The sequence below is a fragment of the Gobio gobio genome, assembly GCF_949357685.1.
Source record: "Gobio gobio genome assembly, chromosome: 11".
Taxonomy (NCBI): domain Eukaryota; kingdom Metazoa; phylum Chordata; class Actinopteri; order Cypriniformes; family Gobionidae; genus Gobio; species Gobio gobio.
The window spans coordinates 38,386,632-38,410,375 of record NC_137104.1 but is presented as its reverse complement, the minus strand read 5'-3'; the positions used below and the strand labels follow the sequence as shown (position 1 = coordinate 38,410,375).

General features: G+C 37.5%; 1 protein-coding gene across 7 annotated transcripts; it reads right to left on the bottom strand.

Moving 5' to 3' along the window:
• Window positions 1-55: 55 nt before the first annotated feature.
• tpm3 (tropomyosin 3) lies at window positions 56-23,744 on the bottom strand. Of its 7 annotated transcripts, XM_079828730.1 has the most exons (10): window positions 22,255-23,744; window positions 20,764-20,889; window positions 10,842-10,975; window positions 10,620-10,737; window positions 10,220-10,290; window positions 7,902-7,977; window positions 6,364-6,426; window positions 5,510-5,579; window positions 5,212-5,290; window positions 3,298-4,332 (listed from the first exon to the last, which is right to left on the bottom strand). In XM_079828730.1, exons 1-10 carry the CDS (start codon window positions 22,366-22,368, stop codon window positions 4,329-4,331), a joined length of 855 nt encoding a protein of 284 aa, XP_079684856.1. In that variant the 5' UTR covers window positions 22,369-23,744; the 3' UTR covers window positions 3,298-4,328. The 7 variants fall into 7 exon arrangements, with proteins under 7 accessions (XP_079684857.1, XP_079684858.1, XP_079684860.1 ...); XM_079828731.1 differs by lacking the exons at window positions 3,298-4,332; window positions 5,212-5,290; window positions 7,902-7,977 and adding exons at window positions 56-1,345; window positions 9,647-9,722; XM_079828732.1 differs by lacking the exons at window positions 3,298-4,332; window positions 5,212-5,290 and adding an exon at window positions 56-1,345.

Below are 23,744 nucleotides of genomic sequence, written 5' to 3'. Positions count from 1 at the left end.
AAATTAAATGACAATAATCTTCAGAACATGCAAGAAAATCAGAAGAGACCCGAATCCAGAGAAACACAGGTTCAATGACAGTAAAAATCATGGTCTTTATTTAAAAAAGAATTTAGGTATCATTACACAAGATACAGACAGTAACAAAGTGATTACACATCATTGTGGGCTCTTTCCAGTTAAAACTATGTGTTCACCCTTTTTAATCTTTATACTATTAAGTGTTACTTTTTCCTCCCATTTACTGTGTTCATAATACATATTTAGATCTGCACGGCTTTTGGGCCTTTAGAATCTGGCAGTGCCACTGCTTTGAACCCACGGTAAAAAAAAAAAAATCTTAATCTTCAACCTTTCTTCCCTGGGTAGAATATGGCTCTTTAAAGCAAATTTATAAAAATAAAAAAACAACAACACAAAACAGGCCACCAGAGTGAATGATCCTCTGCTCAAAAGATGTCCACCATAAGCCCATAACAGTGCAGCATTTCATATAGTGGTTTGTCATAAGTTTTGTGTTAAAATGCAGGGGGATTAGACCCAAAAATGAATACATATATTACTCAAAAAAAGGGAAGCAAAGGCTTTTAATAAAACAAAACAGATGACAGACAAAAAAAACAACAATGGCCCTCACGGCATGGTTGTGCATACTGTTACAGACCACATGATGTGGTTTTGGTCCCAAAACCTGTGACGCCGACAAACAGGCAGCAGAAACTTGTGCGGGATGAGAAGAGGGATGGGAAGTGGTAAGAGGAGAGCAGTGGATCAGGCACCAAAACCAGCAAAAACATCCTGTGTCACATGATCAACAGGAAAAAATGGCTGTAGAGGGATCTAAAGCCAAGCATGAGACTGCCAAGAAGGCTTTTATGGCACAAATTGTTAAGTAAATCACCCTCCAGTAAAATGAAGAAGAGAGTTTTAGCTGATGTGGAAAAACGCGCCCCGACCGTAAAGCTGATCATGGGCTTGAATACAACATTTGACACTTTAGGAATACCATAGTAGATTGTTCCTGAAATCACTTGGGATTTTCTGAGGAGATGAGCAGTGAAGCTTAAGTGCTCCAGAAAGATGAAAGTACTTTTGAACCATCGAGAGGCACCGCATTTTTGCTGGTTGGCTTGGTTAGCCTGTCCTCCAGGAGAACAGGGGATCAGAAAGACAGCCGAATCAAATGTGCAGAGACAAAGAAACCAAATGAGATGAGGGTGTCAGGAAGGAAAGAGGCTGCTTTTTTTTGCTCCAGGTCTTCCTTAGAAACTATTGAGCTCGCTCAGGGTCTGGTCCAAAGTGGCATGGATCTTGACGTTCTCCTCCTTAGCATCTCTCAGTTTCTCTGCAAGGAAAAAATATTCCCAGAAGGAAAGCAAACAAATTAAACAAACTGCTACATCAAATTGTAATACAACATTGAACATGATTTTTTATTAAATAGGGGTTTGATTTGGCTGTATGGTTCTTGATGTTATATTATAGGTTCTAAATATTGGTTAAAAGGTTTAAAGTGAAGACCTCCTTGAATCCCTGAAGTACCAGTATAGATTTTCTAAACCATAAAACCTTTCACCAATGGCATCAGGTTGAAATCCTTATTTTTAACTATAGAGCATTAAGACGATGTAGTAATTCAATTCTGATACAAAGTCTGTTGCGATGAAATGAAAGTAGCGTAAATTGTGAAGTGCATCCCAGTGAAGCATTTTATTGAAGAAGAAAAAAAAAAGCAGGGTGGGACTTGGTTCAATTGATTGCTGGTTGATTGGTTGGTTGGAGGCAGATCTGAAGACAAGCTTGCAGTCGATTGTAAGAAAGGGGCGTGGTTTAAGTGGACTAAATGATTGGAGAAGTCAAGTTATGATATTAAGAACTCCATGACAGAAAAGGTCAAAATGTAAAAAAAAAAAAACATTAGTTGTTCACTATAAAATCAATACCATTCATTTAGAAAATAGACTAAATTAGGGTGTATTTTTTGTATAGGGTGAAATTCTAAATATTGGAGAGAGACTTGATGCTTACCAGATTGGAGGACACGCAACAGGAACGAACGCAACTGACAATGGAAAGTGACGCGCCTTACACAGCAAGCTGAACAGCTAATGTATACGTTTGCAATTTTTTATGCCATTTTTAGATCGGGTAGAATGTGTGGTCTCTGACCCAGTTCGCTTGCTGGCTTCCAAGGCTGCAACACACTGCTTTTTCCGCCAACTCTGGGTGTCTTCGCACTGGAGTAACCTTTTCATAGTTCCTAGAACTAATGGCAGAAGTACTCGCTTTTTGGTGTGTTCGCACTGCAGGAACTGGGAATAATTCTAGTTCTAGAAATTACGTTTGTCTGAATTAAATTAGCACCTACTTCAGATTAAGGTCTAACCCATCACAATAGGAACTACCAGCAACGTAATGTATGCTAATTAGCGCAAAACACCAGTACCCGCCTTTTAAAAAAAAAGCTGTGTGTACACACAGATCATAGCATATATACACATTTACTCCACAAACTAACTATACAAACATGGAAAAAAGTGATAGATGGACCTTCTCAACCTTTACGCTACAAAGTTGCGTTGGATTTTCTCTGAGGGGACCAAGTAAAACATGATTGGCTTGCATCATTGGGCATCAACCACATGGCAAGCGCTAATACTTTTTCATACATCATATACTTTGTATAACAATTCTAATAATATATTAGACAGGACTGTTAAACTGATCATAAACTAATGAAGATGGAGAATGTGAGAGCTGTGTGCTCAGGCTTTGGAGTTCTCAGTGCCGTCAAAAAGACAACAAGCATGACTTTCCTACTGGTAATGCAAATGCAACCAGGAAAATGGCCCACAGAAAACATTTAGTTCTCGGTGACTAGGAACAAAGTTCTTAGAATTACCCAGTGCGAAAGGGGCTAAAATACTATTGGATAAATTGGCAGTGGGCGGGACCACATGGTCCAAAACAAAAACAGACAGTCCGACATGAAATGCACATATCAAAGTAGAAAAACTGGCTGTAGCATTGTTTTTCATAGAAACAAGTACTTAAAATTAGCATGTTTCCTAAATCTTTGCAAACATGGATTTTTCTGCTTCAGTACAGTAAAAAAATAATTACAAACAGCACCTTTAATATATCCTAATTGCTCAAATTTATGGTGGAAGATACTGTAGATAACATTCATCTAAACTATGTTGGGTTTGTATCCCAGTGTTAAAATTGCACAACACTGGCAAGTCAATGCTTTGCTTTTACCACAGCACTGATAAACCAATTTTCAGAGAACATACAGCTGAATGAAAGCCTTTTCATTTTGCTCAATGCCATGAGGCCATCTATTAGAACTTTAGAAATACAAGTAATTGTTTTTCAAGGCCACAGATCGTTTTTTAGCAAATGGCTAAAATCTCCCATAACATTCATTTCATCCTTCTATAAAAAAGTGCATCACTTTTGCTTAATTATTTAAACAACTTCTAACAAGTGCTCACAGATGTTCAGCCATCTTGGCAGCCAGCTTACATTTCGAAATGGGAAGTTTCCTTTTTTAAAAATCTAAACTGATTTGAATGGGTAGCAAGAATCAATGTTCCTAGCCAAAAGAAGATCCAGTTTCCTGCCCCCTTAGCATTTTATGATCTATAATAAACCCTAGATCCAAGAACAACTTGTGTGATCGACTACATTTGCTTATCAAATTATATATATATATATTAGTGTATTTGTTCGACTTTAACATCTCTATATGGATTTACCTCAATACTCACCTTGTAAAATAGCAAGCCTTATAAAGGTTTATAATCTTAACTTGTAGCTCAAACTCATGGCTAACCAATCAGTGAAAGAATTTATCCAAGCTTTTCATCTTTCAACCATAAGATATAATTCATGTGCAATCTAAAATTGGAAATTGGAACATTGCAATAAAGAGAGACAAGCAGACATTCAAAAGAGAGCAGAGCTTTTTTCCTCCCTTCAATAAACATGTACACAAGGCATGAAAAATACAGCAAAGGCCACAAGAGAGCAAAACCAAGGACAAAAGAACGACAAGTCTCTGAATACAGTCAGATGCAGACAAGAGGAGGACGGTGTTGGGGGAAGATAATGAATATCTAAAGAACAGAAATTCAGAGAATGCAGAAACAGAACAGGGCTTAAATAGAGAAACTGAGACTACAGAAACAAGCACATGGAAAAAGACATGAAATGGGAAGTTTACACAAAAGATCAGAGAAGAAATATGCAACAAATATCGACAGTCAGAGAAGATGGAGAATTCCTTGAAGTCACAGTCAGCCACAGAACAGTCCAGAAACTCTTTATCTGTAAACAGACACCAATGATAAATACCGCGTGAGAATATTTCTACATTTTAGAATAAGACGCAAATTTAACATGCAAGCAGTTGTTAAGAACAAACGTTAATTGAAAACCGACATCAAAAGCCACAACTCTAAAACAAACTCGCTCAAAATACCAATTTCAGGATAAAATCCTTACTTAAAACGGGCCATATCATGGGAAATAGGGTTATTCAGGTTAGTCTACGACATGACGCCCTTCCACAATAAAAAAAAAGTATTCATAGAAAGTAAGCTATAAAACGAGCCATTCATAATGAGGCAGAGTTACTAAAACAAACTATTAGCACGTTAACATGATAATAGCAGTGCTTTTCAGTATTCAGAAACATTGTAAACTAACTGTTAAGGATGTTCAAAACAGGCCATTTACATAAAAAAACTCTTAAAGGCACAGCAAATCTGGCCTGTTTAATGGAGAGTAGAAAATAGTAATAAACTATCCAACTTTTCACAGTTCAAGCGAGAAATAAAGTGCAGACTGTCCCACTTTATCTGTAGTTAAATATGAAACCATTTCATAGTTAGCATATTAGTCATTCGACAAATGCGTATTAGTTGAAATCACACTATAGACATCACGACACCATTCACACAAACACGTATAAAGCAGCAGTTCAAAAGAACCAGTGAAACGACGGCTCCGGTCAACGATTAACTCCTTGCGGCTGAGCTTTATACCGTATAGTAAAAGTATACGATCAGAGGTTATGAAGCTCAAGGTTAGGTAACCGGCTCGGTCACGAGACTCAAATCTGCCATTGCAGCAAAACTCAATCGTCCTACAAAAAGCAAACCATGAGTAGCAGAGTCTCAAACACATGCACGGGCCAATATTTACATAGAGGTCATGTCGTTGAGAGCATGATCCAGCTCCTCACTAATGGCCTTATACTTGAGTTTCTGAGCGTAAAGCTCATCTGTTCACACAAAAAGAAAAAGACAGAGCAGAGAGGAAGGAAAAGGACAGAAGAGGGAGAGAGCATGAAGGAAAGATAAACGAAATAGGAAAAAACAGCCAATAAAGATTATGAATGTAAAAGAGGACAGGAAAAAGACAGTGAGATAATGCTATGAAAAGAGGATCATATTATAGCTAATGGAAGGAACGGGTGGTAAAGAGAACGACGCAACCATACCTTCCAAATCATCAATGGTTTTCTCCAGTTTGGCCACAGACCTTTCAGCAAACTCAGCACGGGTCTCAGCCTAGCAGAGAACAGGAGAATTATCTTTAACTAAAACCATTTTAAACAAACACACTACTTTCATTTCTTTAAAAAAACATCTTGTTTTCATTTAATTGAAGTACTAAAATAACTCAAGTTAAAACTTAAAGATACAGATACATTTTAGATCTATTTTTATATACTACAAATGACAAACAACAAAATTACTCAAACTAACTAAAATAAAAATGTTAAACATTATAATATTAAATAACTCTGGCAGAGAAAGGCATTATGCATGATCAAACTACTAGGCAACTTACAAAAAAAAAAAATCATGATTATCTATAGAATGAAGAAGTTGTAGTTAACCTAATTCAGCTATACTTTTTAAGAAAGCGTTTAATTTCAAAACAGATAGTGTGTCTCAAATGGGTGTAACAACCAATAGCATGAGTTTGTGGCAGGAATACCAGTCTTTCAAATAAATGGCAGACAGGATAAGTGTTCAACACTTGTTTTGAAAAGTTATTTTCGCTTTTCCAGTCATGTTCAGATTTCTCTCTCTTACTATATTTAAGTAAACAAGGAACTACAAAATAATATGCAACTAAGATTTTTGCAATTGCATTCACATTTAACAGACGCCTTTATTCAAAGTGACTTATAAAATGTTGAGTAAGACCTTTCTCCAGAAGGTCTTTAGAAGACACAAGGAAGAAAACGAAACATTAATGAGGCCAAATTTGGTAAGCATTTAAATATACATTTAACCTCAAGTTAATATTAAATTGGCAGCCCTCTTCCATGTGAAGTTCTCTCACCTCCTTCAGCTTATCAGTGAGGATCTTGATTTCTTCCTCATACTTGTCCTCCTTCTGGGAATACTGTAAGGAAAAAGACGAAATATGAGTTGGGGTGGGGTCTTGTGATAATCTTACAACTCAGCATGCACAAACACACTATGAGTGTAGTATTTTGGGTTTGGCACACTTCAAACATACAACCAATTTTAGGACATTTTAAAGCTGACATGTTTCTACAACAGCTCTTAAGACGTAAAGTAGCGCAGCTGTTTATGTTTTGACATCATTTGGCGTGTTTCTATGCAGGCCGGCTGAGCCCTGGCCTGCTGCTGTTGTGCAAGGCTTGTGACACGATGGCTGATACCGCCGCTATGTTCTGCCAAAGTTTTAAACAGATCAGGACATGCGTGTAGGAATGCAGCTGCAACATCAACAAAACACCAGGTATGATAGAAAGGGGGGGAAAAACCCCTGCCATACTTCAGAATTCAAGGAGGGTAAAAAGAGACAGGTACAAAGACGGGTAAAAATAAAAAAAAGTGTGCATAATTTTTTCATGCTATGGTCGATAGTCTATAATATAAAATGGCAGATATTATAAATTCATACCATTTAGTACAGATCACTACAAGTGAATCTAGAGATTATAACAAAGGTCATAGAAGTGCTAAATATTAATTTTAAAACTTGGTATTAAAACTAAATCAGAAAAACAAGACGCCCTCATAACAAGCAAAAATTATTTTATATATAAATAAATGCATTAAAAAAAACAAACTTAATATGTATAAACGTGCATATACAGACATACATATACACGCATATACATACATAAAAATACTTTCTGCACTATTATAAGTTAAACCACCATTATTATGCAAACCATTATGTGCAGCAAACAATAGATTTCAATAGGAAAATAAATGGTTTCAATTAATAGCATTCCACCTACAATTCTATAGTACTGTAAACACACAGCATGCCATCAAATCACATGCAAATCAGTGGCCTCTCTTCTGTAATAAGTTGATCTCATGCAACCTGCATTTATTACTTCTGCTTAACTAGTCTAAAGGCATCCGAGACCGGTTGCGCTTGATTCTATAAGGAACGAAAATGGTGACACTTAATTCATTTCATTATGTAACAGTCCTTCAGGCAAGCTGAATAACATCTCATTAAGTTGAGATGGATATGGAAAATGAGAGGGGGTCTTCACTGCGTCCCTGTGGTCAATTACAGCTTGCTCTTGCTGTAATGGTCTACCACTGTAATCTAGTCTGACATATGTGGCCTTTTGCTATGGGTGGTGATATACAGCCGTACATCGCCAAAAGGCCATTTGGAAATTAAGGAGTTCATCTTACGCTCACATGAGCGGATAGATCACTGGTTGGGGAATTAGAGAGCCTAAATTTGATTGCCTGGAAGGCAATTTGCAAGGCACATTGGTGGGGATTGAATCAGAGTTCCTTTGAGAGTTAAAAAAAAAGAAGAAGGGATGAACACTGCAACCAGTCAGAGATCGTGCAGAATGAAACACACATACACCCTACCTTCTCAGCCTGGGCCTCCAAACTCTTAAGATTGTTGGTGACATTTTTCAGCTCCTCCTCCAGCTCAGCGCATTTGCTATATACACAGAGCAGTCGTTTTGATTTGAGGAAGCAGAAAAGAAAGGGGCACAGGGCAAAGGGAAGACATGAAGACAAGCCAGCAGAAGTGGCAGAGTAATAGAGATGACGTTAAACACATGAACAGTAAGAGTGGCCTTAAATAGTGGTTTTGCGAGGGACAGTTCAAATCAAAAACAAAAATTGTCATCGTTTACTCGGCCTCATGTCATTTCAAATCCATATGACTTTCTTCTGAAAACAAGGGAACAAAATATACTTTGCAGCCCTGCATGCACATTACCATATAATCAAGGTGATTGAGGAGCTCCAAAAATGACCAAAAATAAAATGATAGATTTCAAATAAATAAAAATATAAAGTGAACATAAGACTATTTTTAATCTTACTGACCCCAAACATTTAAACAGAAGTGTATGTTCTGTAAACATATTTGTGTGGGGAAGACATAAATTAAAGAGATTCCGTAATCATTTACTCACCCTTAAGTTTTTCCAAACCTGTATGAATTTATTTCTTCTGCTGAACACAAAAGATGATATTTTGAAGAAGGTCAGTAACCAGACAGTTGTGTAGCACCATTAACTTCCATAGTATGTTTTTCATACTATGGAAGTCAATGGCTACCGTCAACTGTCCGGTTACCGACCTTCTTCAAAATATCTTCTTTTGGTGTTCAACAGAAGAAAGAAACTTTTTCCCACACAGTTTTGGAACAACTTAAGAGTGAGTAAATGACGACAGCATTTTCATTTTTGGGTGAACTATCCCTTTAATGACTCTTAGCAAATTACAATTTAAATGCTGCTCCTCACTCAACGCTATGAGAAGATTCAAAGAATATAGAGCACATTGTATTAACTGCTTTTATGGTCATTTTTGAAGGTTGTTCGCCAGCTTTCACCATCATTGTATGAACAACAGGAAAATCTTTCATAGAATAAAATAAAATCATAAGTTTCAAACAACATGAGTACATGACAACAATTTTCATTTATGCATGCACCATCTCTTTAAATGTAGTGTTTGTGTTGTCGTCTTTGTGAGTGCTTCGTTTTTAACATATTCCTTATATGCGATAGGTAGTATCTAGTAAATCCTCCGATTTTTTTACGATGAGCACTACTGTGTGGTTGGTGTGAGCAGATTTTAAATGTCAAGGAAGCAAACCTAGTGTGATTCTAAAACTGAAAGTTGCCATGAGCTGTTCTAAGCAGTTTGTTGTGGAACATGAACACGTACGCTTTGGATTTAGGCAGATGAGAAAAGCACAGCGACTGGAGCGTGTTACGTGAGCATGCACATCATGCTACTTGAGTACGACTCATGCGGTTTACAAAAGAATGATACCTGGAAATGGATGATTAGATGAGCAGAGGGAAGGTGGAAAGATGAAGGGATAGGGTGGAAAGATGAACCAGGTAAGAAGGTAGAAGCACAGATTAAAAACGACCAGTGCTGGAGGGAGGAGTCCTGTTTTTTTGTTGCTCTTTTTCGTTGGTGGCTATCTTGCTAGTTCACTTCACACTTTCACTCAAGTTTACAAATTCGGGATCCAGCTATAGGGCAACATTCTCCAATTGTCTGTACACCCCATGTCTCCAACATACACACAAGTGGCCACAGTGTCCGACACGCAAACAGAATTTTGCAACTAGGATATATACCTTCTCATCTGAGGCGTGCAGAGACTTCAGTGTCTGGTCAAGAGCTCTCAGCTCCTCCTCCATTTGCTTGACATGGCTGTTAGTTTGAGTGGGGAGGGGAAGGTATGTCAGGTCAAAGGTCACACATGCCCAAACACAAATGAGAAGGGAGGGGACATGAATTTAAGATGGAGTCAAGCCAATGAAATCACTCATACACACACTCTCTCTCTCTCACACACACACACACACACACACACACACACACACACACACACACACACACACACACACACACACACACACACACACACACACACACACACACACACACACACACACACACACACACACACACACACACACACACACACACACACACACAGGAGAATTATGGTTATGATAGAGCATTCCTATTGTCATGCAAAATTAGGCATTTTCTCACGCTGAGAGAACAATGAATTTGAATTTGTTTTAATAGGACTAAATGGACACTAAAAATATGAGCTAAAGAGGACAGTGTGTGTGGTCTGTACTATAAATGTGTTGAAGGATTATGTGTATGTGTATTTTGATTTTGAAACCGAGATTAACCTCTCAGCAAGCTCTGCTCTCTCCTCCGTACGCTCCAGCTCTCCCTCCACGATCACCAGCTTACGTGCCACCTGTAACACACATCAAATCCTTCCTGGTTATGGAATATTTTATTTTACAAGAAACATTTATTTACTATTAATTCCAAGTTGTCATCAAATAAAGCTAAAATTATTAAAATGTGGTTTTATTCATTTAAAAAAAAAGCTGAAATAAAAAATATTACATGAAAAAGTAAATAAAAAAACAAAAACGTTGCCTTGGCAACTAAATGAAAATAAAGCTAAACAGAAATATTCTTTTAAAAATCATAACAAATGAAAGTAAAACTAAAATGTAATAATAATTAATAAACACTATAATAGTTGCAGATAATGCTAAAATAACACCATTATATTACCTCCTCGTATTTGCGGTCGGCCTCCTCAGCAATGTGCTTGGCCTCCTTGAGCTGGATCTCCTGGAGCTCCATCTTCTCTTCATCCTTCAGAGCCCTGTTCTCAATCACCTTCATCCCTCTATTCCATAGAGAGAGCAAATTAAAAGGAAGTAGGGCAAGTTAGGGTGGGATGAATGTAGAAATAACATCACTCTGAATGCGTTTGTACGTTAAAGCACGCACCTCTCGCTCTCATCTGCGGCCTTCTCAGCTTCCTCCAGCTTCTGCAGGGCTGTGGCCAGTCTCTCCTGAGCACGATCCAACTCTTCCTCAACGAGCTGGATACGCCTGTTCAGAGAGGCCACCTCTGCCTCAGCCTGCAAGGCAAACATGACAAAAACTTGAGATTAGAGCAGATACACTATTCCACTGAACTTCAGGGGCCACAAAGGGTGCATGAAGTGACATGAGATAGGAAAAAGAGGATGGGAAAACACTTGGATAATCTGGAAGGACCAAGACGACTTGCCGACTTTAGACTTGGAGACTAAATTGGAAAATGGAACCAATGAGATGATGGAAAACCCTCATGTGGTGGAATCATTTGGGAGCTTCTGCTTGGGCAGAGTAGCACTACTATGTTTGCAAAGGGCAATTATGTGCCGAGTGAGTGTACACACAATGACTAAAACTGTTTTAGCAAGGTGGCACTAATAATATTGCTCTGACTAAGGTTAGGTTATTTTTCAAATCCTTCTTCCAGACAACATTCCATTCCAGAACTTGTCGCACTGTTTGAGCTACAGATGATGCTTCATATCATTAAGAGGTGTGCTATGTCTTTTCGGACTAATCAGCTTTCCGATGTTCACCCAGTGTACAAAAACATGGGCGAAAATCCCACAGACAAAAAGGAAATGGATTTCTCTGGATCAAAATTGAGGAGAGACTTAGTATTTTGATTCATATAACAAGCGGTTATTCACAAGACCATTGAAACTTCCTAGCCACGCCTTAGCAACCAGCCGCGACACCCTAGCAACCATAAATATCATGGGAACGGGCTCTTGACAGTGTACTGAGGCCCTTTGGGGGCCATATCTAGTTAATATGTAGCTAAACTTTGAAGATTTCAAAAATGTTTTAAGATTTTTTTAAAAGATAAAAGCAACAATTACAAGGTTATCAGTTTCATTCTCACAGAAATAACTACTAGTGAGGGTGTCAGGAATCCTGAGGTGATTTTATTGTAAGGGAAAGATCATACAGTTAATTCACGACGTGTAACTTAAGGAGGGGCACTTTATTTAGCAAGTTTATTTAAATAAATTCACATTTATTAAATGAATATTAAAGATCAACATCGTTGATACGGTTACATCGTCTGTGTAATACGACTGAAAAGTTTCTCATTCATTGGCCCGAATCGCAAAAGCAGGTTAACTGTCGCGCGGCTCGCGCCTCGTCAGCTGAGAAACAGTGCTCGTGCACGGCTTCCGGATATGACGACACCACTAACAAACACTGGAGTTTCGCTCCTAATAAGGACTGAGGAATCTAAAGTCTGCGGGTGAGTTCATCTCACGCAATGCCAAAGAGACGAAAGGCATGGTTGAGTGATAAGCGACTTCAAGCAAAAAAAATCTAACCAAGACGAGTGTCTTATTTAATTAAAACTAATAAAAGTTGCCCAAAAGGTTCAAATAGGCTGCTAAAAGCCCAAGTGACATGCGTGAACAACTCAAAGTGCCGAGATGAGCACCTGATGACCCAGATGTTAATGTGCTCGAATGATAACGCACAAATTACGTAAAAAGCACCATTTGAACATAGAATTACACAATGGACGCTTATGTTTTAAAAAAAAAACAACCCAATATGAGTGATTCAGCGAAACTATTTTGTTACTTCCTTTAGGCCTCACCCGCAAAAATCCAACAAACAATGTGAGACTAAGAGGATGAGCTAAAACCTATTTGAGGTTAGCACATCTAAGCACACAAACTGACTTGCCATCGCACGATTTCTCTATTTATATATGCCAATATATCTCGTTCTATGTTTTGCATTGATGACATGAACTATAAACCGAAGCAAAAATGAAAATCATCAATGAAGAGGAGCAATGTTCGCATTAGCTTGTAGGTTTTGCAATAACCATCTAACCGGCCCATATTATCTTGGACTTTGTGGTTTAGAATGGACATATTGTTTTCACAGGTAACTAAGAGCATACTCGATGTTTAGTATATATCGAAATTAGTTTTATAGTGATACAAACGCATAATTCTTCGTATAGGGCGTTGAATCTGGGTGTGAATGTAAAAGCACACGACCTCCACACAAACGCATGTGATACAACATAACGATTGTACGGACAAATGCGACGCTTTAACGTGAAGAAAATACATCTCTACTGACACAATGATACACTTACCTGCTCCCTGGCACGCTTCTCTTCTTCGACCTGTCTCTGCAAAATCTCGGCTCTTTCTTCTGCCTCATCTGCCTGCTGTTGTAAAACTTTGATTTTTCTCTTAACTGCATCGATGCTGTTGGATCCGGCCATTTTAATGTATTACTTTAGGTGTAGTGTGGTCGAATAAATCAGACTCCAATCGAGCAGCCTAGTGGACCGAGCGGCGAAGAAGAGAAGGAGGAAAAAAAAGTCCAAGGCACCAACGCCCCGCCAACAAGTCAAACGCAGAGCGAGTGGAAGTAACGCGAGGTTCAGATGCTTCACGCGATTGTCTTTTTAATCGGAGCGGTGCTTTCTTTAATTATGTTAGATAGCCTACAAATAATAGTGTTCGTAAAAAAAGAACAGCAAAGAGATAGTATCTCCGCCAGACGACTTTTAAAGTTGAATTGAGCTCGAGCAAGCGTTTTTGATGTTCACCCAGTCGCTCGGTCTCTCATTCGAATTAATGAATGAGTTTTAATGTCATGAAGTATTTCTTTCCCTCCCCTTGCTTTCTCTTCACCCAATTTGTTCAGTTGCCTAAACTCTTCCTTTTTTCGGCCCACTTCCGGATTACCCCACCCTGTCCCCAACGGTTTAAGGGCTGAGAACGAGGCGTAACTGATCCTGAATCAGCGGCGGCGCAGAGTCAAGTCCCAACGGAACGGGTTCACGGTTGATCTCCGGTCAGCAGTTTTTGCACGACCTGTGTAATTCTTACGGAAGTGCCACCCCTTGTTTTACACGTGTCCTGCCAGGTAGATGACGTCGTTGAGCAAATAAATCATTGGCATTCCAGACAGGCCACTCCTTAATCCAGGAATGTGCTTGTAGATCAATGGGAAAATTTTACGCTATTGTGATCACTAGGATATTCGAAATTTTGAGAGGCATACACTAAATATGAGGCAGAGTAAATATGATTTGGTCCCCCATTGGGCCCTGGACAACATTCCCGGTCGTCCTCCCTGATGACCAAATGATCAGTGAAGCTACTTGCCGCTCAGGCAAGTTTATTATAAAAATACAAAAATAATATTGCTAACTTTCACAAACTCTATTCTCCAAGTAGGCTATTTCTAATCATGATATTGTAATTATCCTAAGTTTATATCATATATCTCGGAATAACCTTTTTATTGATCTATAATTTTGCCATGACTGTTTCATTGAGTTTATTGGTGCCTATGGCAAATTAAAACTATTTAAAATAAGTTAGCTTAAATGCTAAATTAAATGCTTTCCCCCGGTTTCACAGACAAGGCTAAAGCTAGTCCCGGACTAAAATGCATGTTTGAGCTGTTTTAACTGAAAGCAACTTGCGCTGGCATGTCATAAAGGGCGAAGTGATGCTTTTGTGTAAGAAAAATATCCATATTTAAAACTTTATGAACTAAAATAACTACCTTCCGGCAGACGGCCTACGCAATTTGACTTGCACCAAAATAGTAACCCCTGCAATGTAGGGGTAGCGTAATCTTTGACACCTCTCGCGGTTCAAACAAATAGGACTCGGCAACAAACTCAAACTCGGAATCTTCTGACATTTCTCTTGAAAAATTCTGCTTTTAGACTTCGAATTCATGACCAATGTTTTATTTTGCTCTATCCTCTGCACTCCCGCGTTCGTCAATACGTCATGCGTCAGGTCAGGGCTTTCTCTTTCGCTGTAAATCGATGCGTATGCATTGAAAAAGCTAGTTATTTTAGTTTATAACGTTTTAAATATGGATATTTTTCTAACCAAACGCATTGATTCGCTTCAGAAGGCCTTTATTAACCCCCGGAGCCGTGTGGATTACTTTTCATGATGGATGGATGCACTTTTTTTGGGCTTCAAAATATCATCTTCTATTTACTGCCGTTATAAAGCTTGGATTTTGTCGGATTTTTTAATATAACTCCGATTGTATTCGTCTGAAAGAAGAAAGTCATATACACATAGGATGGCTTGAGGGTGAGTAAATCATGGGCTATTTTTCATTTTTGGGTGAACTATCCCTTTAAATGCCTTAATTAAACTAAGCCTAATCCTGGCTTAATCTAAACCATGTCTGTAAAACCGGGCATGTATAACTTATATTATTTTAAATTATGTCAAAATGAATGTAAACACAAACGGTTAATTAATTGTTATGAAAGTATTTATTCATTATTACATGTTGGTAAAAATCTTATGGGTCACTTCAGAATCACTGAGTTAGGTTATATCTAGGCTGTAAAACAAGAACAAGGAGTGTTGTAAATCATTTACTTGACATGTAATTTCATTGACGTCTTCGCAGTAAGTGCCGGTGCTCTTGCGTGAACAAACTCTGATTCAGTGCTGAGTTTATGCTGAGTTGTGTTGAGTCAATTAATACGCATTTTTTACATAACATTCTTCACGGAATACCTAATGAATTTGAGAGATTAATGTGTAATTGTATTTTCCAGTTAAATTAAATAGTCTTTAATAGTAGACATTGTGAGTCGGCTTTAAGACTGTAGGAGATTTACCTACAGGATTGCATGAGGTCATAAAAAAGAATCCAGTGAACAAACCTAGTTCACAGGCCTGGGCAAACTCGAACAAGACTATAGTAATACTGTCTGTTCTCTTTCTGTGGTGTAGAATGTGCAATCTTTCTGGCATCCGTAACTATGTCCTAAACACTGTTAAAAGTTCAAAGCCTAAGGGTATGGGTTTTATTCACTGATATTGCAATTCTTACCACAAAGACTTTTTATATTGGAAGACCTTAAATGGTTTAACCTCAAAGCAATGTTAAAGGTAAAGAAATGTGACTGATCCTGAATCATTCTGCTAGAGACGAGCACCGCAGAATCATGTTGCATCATAATTTCCTGTCTCACCCTTCCTGCCTCCCTTCACCAGTGTGGAACGTGTTCCAAACTTCACTTGGGACAGGCCCTTTTATTATACGTTGCCTTCAACTCACCAGATGATGGCGCCAGATGATCTAGATAGACTTAATTGTCACAACATCAGTTGTGGTGGAGCCCCACTCCTAGAATCATATATTTTATAACCAAACATATATTTATATATATATATATATATATTTATCATATATTTATATATATATATATATATATTTATCATATATTTTTATATATATATATATTTATCATATATTTATATATATATATATATATATTTATCATATATTTTTATATATATATATATATTTATCATATATTTTTATATATATATATATATATATATATATATATATATATATATATATATATATATATATATATATATATATATATATTTATCATATATTTTTATATATATATATATATATATATATTTATCATATATTTTTATATATATATATATATATATATTTATCATATATTTTTATATATATATATTCATTTTTTTACTTTAATATATTTTAAAATGTAATTTATTTCTGTGAGGAAAAGCTGAATTTTCAGCATTATTACTCCAGTCTTCAGTGTCACATGATCCTTCAGAAATCCTTCAAATATGCTGATTTGCTGCTCAGGAAATATTTCAGTTGTGCTTCTTTAATGGCCCCTATTATGCAGTTTTAAAGGCTACTATAAAGACAAAAAAAAAAAACCTTTTCTCATAATATACATTCCACATCACCTAATTTGTCGAAGAGTCTGAAAACGGTTAGTTCGAAGAATCTGTCTCTCTAAACCCCTCCTTCCCGAGAGCCTTCTCTGTACTGATTGGTCAGATGGCCCAGCCTGTTATGATTGGTCTGCAGCTTTCAGGATTTGCCAGAAACAAAACGGATAACCATTAGCATATCTGAATTTCAGCACCGTAAGACTATACAGTAGCTGGGTATCCACCCAAACATGAAGTGAATCTTTTCAAAGTTTGAAAAAGAGAAAAAACTAGCAAATGCGAATTAGGTGCGTTTCCATCAAGTTGTTCAAACGGATGACAGTGGTATCGGTAACCTAGTAGCCTAACGTCAAAGATGCTTAACGTGGCTTAAGAAAGTGGTAGTAAAAGACCAAACTCAGTAAGCACCAAACTAATAAAGCATACTATGTACAGAAAAGCAGATGAGCCAAAAATATTCAACACGTTTAATTACACGTTAAGCGTTTTCCTCCCATAGAAAAGAAAATATAATGAGGCTTAAAGGACCAACAGTTATAAAAGAGACAAAATACGTTATACATTATTAATAGAACACAGGCAGGTTTAGCGATTTGCAAAAAACTAATCTGTACTCCCATTTAGACTGTCATAAACACAGAGGGAGCACTATTGAACACAAATTGCATTATTTCTTCATATTGCTGGCTCATAAGCTTTTCTGCACATAGTATGCTTTATTAGTATTGTGTTTACTGAATTTGGTCTTTTAATATCACTTTATTTGTACATTAAGCCATGTAAAGCGTTTTAGAATGTCCCCATCAGGGCAAATAGACAATTAGTTACATGGGTTTAATGTTCGCTACATCAGTATTCTGCAAATGCGTTTCCATCTCCCAATATTCGCATTAGGGTGAATTCAGGGTGATTGGGACACTTTTTCCAAGTCATCTCAATGGTAAAAAGTGTCCCAATCCCCCTGAAATCACCCTAACTCTTTTTCGCACAAGTCAAAACTTTTTTGTGAATTACAGGATTTTTTTGTGCAAAATTTGGCGTTTCCTTCACTATTTTTTTCATGCGGTACTTCAAAATGTGCATAAAAACAGGGTGATACAAACAGTAATGGCATCGGTTTTTCCATATCAATTCCAGCATTCCTCTTCCTGTTAAAGTGCATCAAAGTGGATTCACAGTGCAGACATGTTGAAAACACGAACCAAACTCTTCCAGGCCTCAGCTACAACTAGTGTTTGAGGGCAGGACGTTGTTCGCAGGCAGCCAATGGAGTCCATAGGCTGGCATTATGCAAATTTGTAACATTGTTACGTGTAACAGGATGTGAGACTGGAATTGCTGATGATTCGTTTCGGCATTTATTTTAGGAGAAAATAACTTTTTTTTGTTGTGCACTTTGATCTTGAAAACTTAGCAGACCTTTTGCATTCGCAAACAAATATATTACACTACATGAAACGTAATATTTGAAAAAACCATAATAGGGGCACTTTAATATTTTTGTGGAAAACGCAATACATTTTTTAGGATTCTTTGATGAGTATAAATAAAATAAAAAATATGTCTGAGAGCAGTGATTTATATATTTGCCTGTTTGTCTGGTCTGGTGGTAAACTGCAGCTTATGTCTCTAAGGGCCTGTTGACATTATAGGTTATTGGTGAAGAGGTGCATGGCTTGACATTCTGACCTCCAAGACACACTCGCATAAACACATGCTTTCTTAAATCAACATGGTAAGACACACTCACCCACCTGCAGCTGCTGACATACTTAAGCATTTGGAAGACTATGACAACCTTCCTACTAGAACTCTGTTCTACATTTTTTTCAGTTCTACACTATTTCGGTTCTCCGTTTTGTACAAAGGTTGCACCCATCCTCAACCTCTCACATTTCCACCATAACTCCGAACACTGTTAGTCTGCTTGCTCAAAGCTCTATTTAAGGATCCACCCCCAGATTCAAACTCGCCCTGCATGACGACGAGTGACTAATTTGACTAAATTACCACTAAATCCAGCTGGGTTTACGGCAAAAAACTCTTTTTTTTTTTAACTGTGTGGGGTAGCAAGGTAAGTGATAGGGTTCATGGTGGTAAAGATTTGACTCAAGGTTGAGATGAAAATAGATTTCAAAGTGACAGCTGTAATGGAGGCAACCCACACTCATTCTCGCTACTGTTCTCATTCTGCCCGTCTGATTAGAGGATGCCAGATTCAAAACAATAAATTCTCTCATTACCTTATATTACAGCGTTTCACCCTAAAGTATTGCCATGAAATGTGCAGGTCTTTTTCTGCTCTCCTTCTGTCTCTAAGCTCAGAGATGGTCTCACAGCCTGCCAAGCGTTCAGTTGGTTTAGATAGTCAGAAAAGTGACAAAAACCTCAGCTAATAGACTACTTGACTACTTTAGGCTGATGTGTTTTCCCACTATATTAGTCTTTCATTCTAGATAAAATACAGTATCTTTCTACCTTTCTCTCTTTCACTCACACACAACCTTCAAAGCCTGTGGTATTCAGTCCACGAGGAACATCTTATGAAGGCCAAACTTTATGACAACAGGTGTGTCTGCTATATCCGGAGCCCAGAACAAAGGGACAATGACAGGCAATAATAGACATAGACATACTTGCTGTGACAGGGTTGACTGTGACGGCAACAGCCTTAGTTTAGCTGTCAAAGAGGGAGTCAAGTAACACAATGGCGATAACAATAATTAGCCTTTTTCTCATTTGAAAGTTCTCCTTTAGTTCTTGAGGTGTATATGAGATGTAGCTACGCATAAAAGCATTAGCAAATAGTTTGTAATTATAAAAAGTAATTTTAAAGCAGAAACTAAAAAATGGAAAATATTTTTTTAGAAAACACTCTAAACCTGTCTAATGTAAGGCTAATAAAGCTTTTAATCTCAAGCCTGTAATGTTCTTTCTTATGTTCATTGTGTTCTCGCCTCACAAACACTGATTTACAGCCCTGCTGCTATCAGCAGTCTCAATGTAGTAATTTTCTCGAGTATAAGAAAAGTAGGCCTATCACCAACACTTTTTGTCACCTTGTGCGAGTTATGGATGGGTTGGCAACCAAGAACGATTCAGGATTTTTTTTTTAAAAATCACCAGAAATGAATGACGTTCGGTTAACATTTGTCCACCGATGTAGACGGAATACTACATTTAAAAAAAATATTCAGAGTTTCCAAAGCTAATATTTAGTGGCGCAACAATTTCGCTACTGAATATAGAAACAATGCCACATGTGTGGCGTCCGTCCAATTCTCAAATGAATGACTCACATTAGCAGGTTATTGTTAGTGAATCAAGATTCTCGAACAGACGATTCTTATGAACGGTTCTTTTTGGTGAATCAACAACATACAGCGAGACCAGTGTAATGATTCCCGAACAAATGATTCGTATGAACCGGTTCTTTTTAGTGAATCAACAACATGCAGCGTGACATCTGTAGTCATTTTGTGATCGAATGGTTCTTATGACCAGGTTCGTGTTAGTAAATTAACAACCAACAACGCGACCATAGTTCGATTCTTAATGAATGACTCTCATAAGCCGGTTCTTTTTAGTGAGTCATCAACATGCAATGCTACTAATGTACCGAATGGCTCTCCTGAGCCAGTTATTTTTAGACTTCAATCAGTGTAATTACTGACTGGACTGGTTGTTCATATGACATTGTGTAATTAAAAATACACATTATGTGTTTTGGCAATAGTATATGAAAAAAAAAAGTTTACTTTGTTTAGTAGGCTACTGATGTTTATTTATTTGAATCATTTATGCCACCTCTAAAAACTCTAGTATTTTGCAATAATTGTTTTAAATGCATATTTGTGCACTGCATATAATGCTAGTGTATGAGTACATTTAAGGGGAGATGTTACAGTCTGGCTAGTTGACATCACAGTCAAAAAAAAAGGGGGGTAGTGACAGCGTCAGCTGTGGAGGAGTGAATGGAGAGAATGAGAGGAATGGAGGGGTGGGCCAACAAGAATCCCGGGATGAAGTTTTAAGATTTGTATTTGTGTGTGTGATTTGGTGCTAAATTGTGATCGTCAATCACTCACATCCGCAGCCTTCTTCTCGGATATCTCCAGTTTCTCCTGGGCGTCCTTCAGGGCCTCTGAGTATTTATCCAACTCATCTTCAGTTCCCTTCAGTTTCTTCTGCATCTGAATCAGCTCATCCTCGTGCTGGGAGAAAGAGACAAAGGAATATAAGAGTGGAAGAGATGGAAAGGGAGGGAGGAGTGAAATAGCATCACATGAAAGCATCGTCGAAAGTGACAATCACTCGTCACTTTCCGGTGTCTTTTTTTGCCCACCTTCTTCTGGTGATAAGCTAAGATATCCTAATGTAAATATAATTACCCTCGCAGGCAACCCAAACCTTTCACACATCCTCAGCCCTACCCACAACTCCCTTCTCCATCTCTTGCTAAGACTCTGTTTATCCACCCTGCATTCTTCCAGTGGCAGATCACAGCCTTGCAACTGCTGTTGAGTGTTGGGATCAGACTTCTCAGTGCGGTTGGCACTCTTTTTCCAAGAGGGGTATTTGGACAGTTGTCAGCATTGGCCAGGTGCATATTCTTAACACATTTAAATATTGTAAAATGACCATGATTGTGGATTTTTGTGTCTATCTTTGTCTCTTGCTCAGATTAATTGAATTTGGTTCGGTCCAGAATTAAAATGTTTAGTGATTGGAGAAGTGGGTCTATGATACTTTAAGTTTCAACAGTGTTTCTTTCAACAGGTCATTAGCACCTTAAACCCCTTAAAATTCTAATTAGAGGCTAAACAATATAGGGTTTCAATGACCAATTCTTAAAGGGATAGTTCACCCAAAAATGAAAATTCTGTCATCATTTACTCACAATCAAGTGGTTTCAAACCTGTATGAATTTCTTGAACACAAAAGAAGATATTTTGAAGAATGTTGGTAGCCAAACAGTTTACGGGCCCCATTGACTAATATAGTATTTCTTTCCCACACTATGGAAGTTAATGGCTACCATCAATTGTTTGGTGACCGACATTCTTCAAAATATCTTCTTTTGTGTTTGACAGACGTAAGAAACTCATACAGGGTTGGACAACTTAAGGGTGAGTAAATGATGACAGAATTTTCATTTTTGGATGTAGCCATTTAAATGATGAAACTCTAAAAATCTGCACTCAAATGAAACCTCACAAACTCATACTGTTAGGTCCGTTTTTGTAATCACGACCTTTGACCTTTCCACCTCGCCTGTTTGCGTTCCTAATTTTATTCATATTATTTTAGAATTCTTTTCCCATTATTATACATCACATATTGTACAGTAAAAATAATGCGACAATGTAATTTATACACTGAGTCCAAAGGACACACTTAATAATTTTATAATTAGTAATGTCATTAAAACTAGTAAATTGAAGTGATATGGGAATTACATTGAGAAAAATGCTAAACAAATCAGAATTATATTTGTATATAAATATAATAATTTGAACTGAAATAAAAGCTCTCTAGTTTTAGTTATGACTACTTTGACCTTTCCTCTTCCACCTAACCTGTTTGCTTCTGTCCTCTGCTCCTTTCCTGTCGGTCTCCGCCTGCTCGGCCTGGTCCAGAGCGTTCTCCTTATCCAGCTTGAGCATCAACATCTTCTTCTTGATGGCCTCCATTTTGGTGTCGGTGAGTAGGGCTCACGGTACGAGAAAAAGAAAGTGGCAGTGCAGTAGATGAGGGCTAGTGGTTCAGGAACAGGAGCTGGTCAAGTGAGGAACTTGGAGAGAGAGAGAGGGAGTAAAGTGGAGAGAGACCAAACTCAGCCAGTGATAGTGGGAGGGCATTTATATCTGGGGGCATCAGGCCCCGCCCATTTTTATTAAACCCCACCCACTCACTCATTATAGCTCACCTAATACAGTCATAAGTCCCATTTGGTGTCCGATGAGGTGACGTTCTAGTGATGTTACGTTAGATTTCAGGGCCGTATCATCTCTAAAATTCAGTTTAACAACTACATTCACTTATATATTCTTACTTATCATTTACATCTATTGTTTTTATTCTGCTTTTGTGTTACTAGATCATCCCATTGTGGAAAAACGGGCTGGAAGATATGACAAAGACAAAAAGAATGGACACCGATGGACAGAGCCGAGGTCCAGCTATAATAAGACAAAGCCGCTGTGTTTGTGACAGGCACAGGTGTCTGTGTGTGTTACGTTACATTACTAGCATCCCCAGCTGCACCGTTCCCTTTATGGCTCGTCAGTCGCCACAATGATCACTTTACAGCCTTTTTCCTAATGTGAGACACTGTGCTATCATTAACTAGCCTGGCCACGTATAACAAGGCTTTGGGGAACCACTCTTGATGTGGTGCGATTCCTTTGGTATGCAACATTCCCAAACACACGGACATCTAAATGATTTATCTCTCTATATCTGTATTTATTCAGAGGAAAGGGCTTATTTTGATAATATTATTTTAGAATTGTATTATTAACATTGTATTAATGTTAACACTTTACAGTGAGGTTTCATTTGTTAACATTAGTTAATGTATTAACTAATATGAACTAACCACGAGCAACACAGTTGTAACTGTATTTGCTATTAATGTCAGTTAAATCCAGCTATTCATTGTTTGTTCATGTTAGTTCACACTGCATTACACTATTGTTAACAAATACAATTTTTGATTTTAATAATGTATTGGTAAATGTTGAAATTAACATTAACAAAGATTAATAAATGCTGTAATAGTGCAGTTCATTAGTTCATGTTAACTTCTAGTTAACTGAATGAAACCTTATTGTAAAGTGTTACCGTATTATTTGTTTTTTACTTTCTAAGCTTTCCCACTATTGTACATCACATATTGTGCTATATAAATCATGTGACTAATAATTAACTAATTATTAAAAGGACACCATTATAATTACAATTTTACACATTTTAGAATGAGTAGTCATTAAAACTATGAAATAACAAAAATGGAAGTAATATGGGTGTTATGTTGGGATCAAACAAATTAAAATGATATTTGATC